The sequence below is a fragment of the Triticum dicoccoides genome, chromosome 3B (assembly GCF_002162155.2).
Source record: "Triticum dicoccoides isolate Atlit2015 ecotype Zavitan chromosome 3B, WEW_v2.0, whole genome shotgun sequence".
Classification (NCBI taxonomy): Eukaryota; Viridiplantae; Streptophyta; class Magnoliopsida; order Poales; family Poaceae; genus Triticum; species Triticum dicoccoides.
The window spans coordinates 619,154,666-619,159,115 of NC_041385.1; the positions used below are offsets into that span (position 1 = coordinate 619,154,666).

At 44.8% G+C, this 4,450-nt stretch overlaps 1 protein-coding gene across 1 annotated transcript; it reads left to right on the forward strand.

The window, feature by feature from the left end:
• Positions 1-697: 697 nt before the first annotated feature.
• Positions 698-1,703, forward strand: LOC119281676 (acidic endochitinase-like). Its single transcript, XM_037562142.1, has one exon. The coding sequence runs from the start codon at positions 723-725 to the stop codon at positions 1,644-1,646; it is 924 nt and encodes a 307-aa protein (XP_037418039.1). The 5' UTR covers positions 698-722; the 3' UTR covers positions 1,647-1,703.
• Positions 1,704-4,450: the final 2,747 nt, after the last annotated feature.

Genomic DNA, 4,450 nt, shown 5'->3' on the forward strand with positions numbered 1-4,450 from the left:
GCCAGCTTCTTCCTCCCCTCCAGTGAGCTTCTTCCTCCCCTCCGGCTGTTTCTCCCGTCAATCCAAAATCAACTGACCCAAATTGAAAAGTCAAGCGACTGGTATGATTTTTTCTGAGAGAAACTTCCAATCTATTAATCAACTGTCAAGGTAGTACAAAGAACATTAGAAGTAAAATTTACATCTAAGTCAGTAGCCAACCTAGCGACGACTACAAACACTAGAGCGAGCCGAAGGCGTGCCGCCGTCATCACCCCTCCCTCATTGAAGTCAGGCAAACATTGTTGTAGTATTTAAACTTCTTTTTTTAATTAAAAAAGGGAAAGTTCAAAAAAAATATGATTTGGGTTGTGCCGTAAGCCCGTAACATAACAGATCGAGTGGACTGAGATATGAACACATCATTACAGTGTTTGAACGAGTATCTCAAACATGCAGTTAAAAACCTAAAATTAGCAACGTGCCGTAGCAGATGGAGACGCATGCAACTCCAAAAAACAAGATCGGGGCCGCGCTACGTGTTGAGAATGGTCAGGATCTTAAACAAACAAAGATATGAGATATGGCTCCAGCGTTACCTCGAGGGCACGCCCAAATTCCTAACGAGACCGGATAACCGGAGTATAAAGCACGCAGGTAGCAGCAGCATCCCATATCCAAAGCAAGAAGCAAGCCCCTCTGCCTTGTGATTTGTGAACGAAAGAGCACTGTAGCTGCCAACAATGGCCATCCCGGCTAAAGCCAGCAGCTCCTTCTCCATGGCCTGCCTCTTGGCCGCCATCTTCCTCTTCTCCTCGGCGCCACGGAGCCACGGCGGCAGCATCGCCATCTACTGGGGCCAGAACGGCAACGAGGGCACCCTGGCCGAGACCTGCAGCACCGGCAACTACGCCTTCGTCAACATCGCCTTCCTCTGCAGCTTCGGGTCGGCCCAGGAGACCCCGCAGCTCAACCTGGCGGGCCACTGCGACCCCTACTCCAACGCCTGCACCAACCTCACCGCCGACATCAACCTCTGCCAGTCCAAGGGCGTCAAGGTCATGCTCTCCATCGGCGGGGGCGCCGGCGGGTACACGCTCAACTCCGAGCAGGACGCGGCCGACCTGGCCAAGTACATCTGGGTCAGCTTCCTCGGCGGGAGCTCACCCAAGCGGCCGCTCGGCGCCGCCGTACTCGACGGCGTCGACTTCGACATCGAGGGAGGGAACCCAGACTACTACGGCGCCCTGGCGGCGCACCTCAAGGCCTACGGCGGCAAGGGGGGCAGCAAGGAGGTGTACCTGTCGGCGGCGCCGCAGTGCCCGTTCCCGGACCAGTGGGTCGGCAAGGCGCTCCAGACCGGCCTCTTCGACTACGTGTGGGTGCAGTTCTACAACAACCCGCCGTGCCAGTACGTGCAGGGGGACACGGCCAACCTCATGGACTCGTGGAAGCAGTGGACGTCGGGGGTCCACGCCAAGTACATCTTCCTCGGGCTGCCGGCGGCGCCGGCGGCCGCAGGGAGCGGGTTCATACCGGCGGGGAGCCTGGAGTCGCAGGTGCTCCCGGCGCTCAAGGGCTCCAGCAAGTACGGAGGGGTGATGCTGTGGTCCAAGTTCTACGACGACCAGGACGGCTACAGCTCCGCCATTAAGAACGCCGTCTGATGATGATCGATCTCATTCCTTCACGGTCCGGGTTATGGGAGCCGACAGTGGTGTGTATATAGTTGTGGCGCATATGGTCTGGCAATTGGCGTAGTTAATTTATTTGTGCGCACACAGCAGGATATATATCGAATAAAAGGATTATTTGTCACATCTACAGTGTTCTGCTGCTTGATCTGAAGAACCCGCCAATCATTTTCAAATGATACAAGACTAGATCTGTGGCCGAGGCACTCTCAAATAACACATGGATCAACGACATCAGATGTACACTTCCTGTCCAGGCCACTGTAATTCATGGACCTGTGGCGTCTTCGTCTCGTACAGGATGCTGCCCTGTGGCAGTTTATTCAGTTGGCGAAGTCATACCCGGTTGCAAAATGCGAATCAGTAAAAGCAGGGATTACATCATAGTTTATTACAGAATCATCAATGCAGGAGCAAAAAAAAGATTTCAATGTTTAAACCTTGCCAGTTCTATGAGCGGCCTCATTTGCCTGGCGATGAACAAAATGAAGCTGGAACAAGTCTGCTTCGGTACAACCCCCTAAACACATCAATGGATGAGATCTTTCGATACCTCTTCATAATAAAGGATAGGATGGTCCTTTTACATATATTTTTTTGAGAAAGGATAGTTTTTTTGCAAAATACAATTCCGTATACAGCCAGGCGTACCTGGGAGGTCAACTGAGCCGGCCCAGCAACTCTCTCTGTGAAACAGTAATAGTGAAAAATCGAAAAATAATCAGTATGTAGTGGGATTTGAACACAAGACCTCCTGCTCTCACCGAAACGGGCCGACCAATAGGCCAAACAAGTTATCTGATGGCTAATTTGCAGCAAGTCGTAAAGAACGTTAACACCATCCAGGATTTCAAGGGCAGCGAAGGATGAGTGCGCATACGTTATTTGAAGGCTGCTCCAGAAACACGAGACTTTCTCTCTGAGGCGTTGCAACGAGCCGGCATGCAGGAGCGATGGCTGGATTAATTAACTAAGTAATACTCCCTCTGTTCTGAATTACTTGTCTTGAATTTGTCTAGATACAGAGGTATCTAGCACTAAAATGAGTATCTAGACAAATCCAAGACAAGTAATTCGGAACGGAGGGAGTATAACCGACGTCCTATATTAGAGGACCAGCCAATGTATCCATTCGGAAAAAAAAATGAGCCAATGCACGCAGGCAATCGTGTCTTGAGCCATCGGCATTAACTGCCTCCCAGGATTACAGCTCTACCCAACGCTATAAATTAACCATTGTGGATTTTTTGGTACTGCCGCTTCGGCTAGCTGGCCTTCAAATCCCAGACGGAGGTAGTATGAACAGCGACAAGTTTAAACCTTTTTAGAAATTTTGAATATGACTTTTTTTTATTGCGAAACAAATTTGAACGTAACAATTTGAACATTGTTTGGAATTTTGAATGTGACTCTTTTAAACATGAAACAAATGCAAACAATTTTCTCAAAAACTGGAACAAATTTTGAAACTCTAAACAATTTTGAACAAATTTTGAAACTCTAAACTCTAAACAAATTTTCTCAAAACGCAAACAATTTTGAAACTCTTAACTTTGTTGAAAACGTGACCATTATTTGAAATATTCGAATCTTTTTGGAAAATATGAACAAATAAATACATTGAACTTTGTAATTTTGAAAAAGAAAAAGAAATAAGAAAAAGACAAAAAATGGATTCATGAACCTTCTAGAAGGTATCCAAACCGGTAAAAAAATGACCTGGAACCATCTAGAAGGTTCCCAAACCCATCATGCGTAGAGGCAACAAAAAATTTAAATGGGTTGACCCATGTTCACTCGTATCAGTCGGGTTTGTGAGAAACAACGACTGTTTGACGCAATAAATATCAAATAAGGTTTACTCCCAGCAGGCGCCCCACAGGAGCGTCGCCTAGTTGGACCAGGGCTTAAGCATTTCTTTTCTATATTTTTGTTTTTATTTTTCTTGGTAATTTATTTTTCTCCTTTTAATACTTTATTACTCTTTTTAAAATATGATCAAACATTTGAAAAAATGTTCTTATTTTCAAATATTCTTTGCAATTTTAAAAAGTTTTCTAGAAATTCAAAAAATGATCACGCTTTTCAAAGTTTGTGTTCACAAATTTAAGAAATGTTTGCGTTTTAATAAAAGGTCATAGATTTCAAATGTACGTAGTTTTCTATTTGTGTACAAAATTTTCATCAAGTATTCAGAATTTGTCAACAATTTCAAAAAAAAAAAGTGTTCAACCTCGTAAAATTTTCACACACAATTTGTTCATGTTGATTGATAATGACAGAAATTGCAATTACATTCAAATTAGAAAAAACTACATGCTCATGGAAGCACCTCAACTGATGGTTTATTTTGATATATGAATAAGTGACCCCAACTTCTTGCAGGAGCCTAACATGGACATATGAGGCGTTCATGTCAGGTTTGAATGACTTCCAATAAAGTTTGCACGTTGCGACACATCTAGCCAATTATCTATCTTTTTTGACCGAGAAAACTCCAGAAAATGCAAAACTTTTCAAAATCCAAATAACTTGTCATGATGTCTTGAATTGTTCATATAAACTGGTGGGAAAAAATGGGGTCATTCAACGGATGTCGGAAAACAACATGCTTTCAAACAGACCCTTCTAGTCTCTACTCGAACACCATTTGTTGAACATGGTATATTTTTTGACATGCTTGTAATGGCCCCAACTTTTGCAAGATGGTGGCCTTGCCAGTTCTATGAGCGGACTCATTTGCGTGGTGATGAACAAAATGAAGCTGGAATACATCA

What these genes read in the sequence shown, in the direction of transcription:
- LOC119281676 (XM_037562142.1), top strand. Translation starts at nt 723, where the DNA reads ATGGCCATCCCGGCTAAAGCCAGCAGCTCCTTCTCCATGGCCTGCCTC.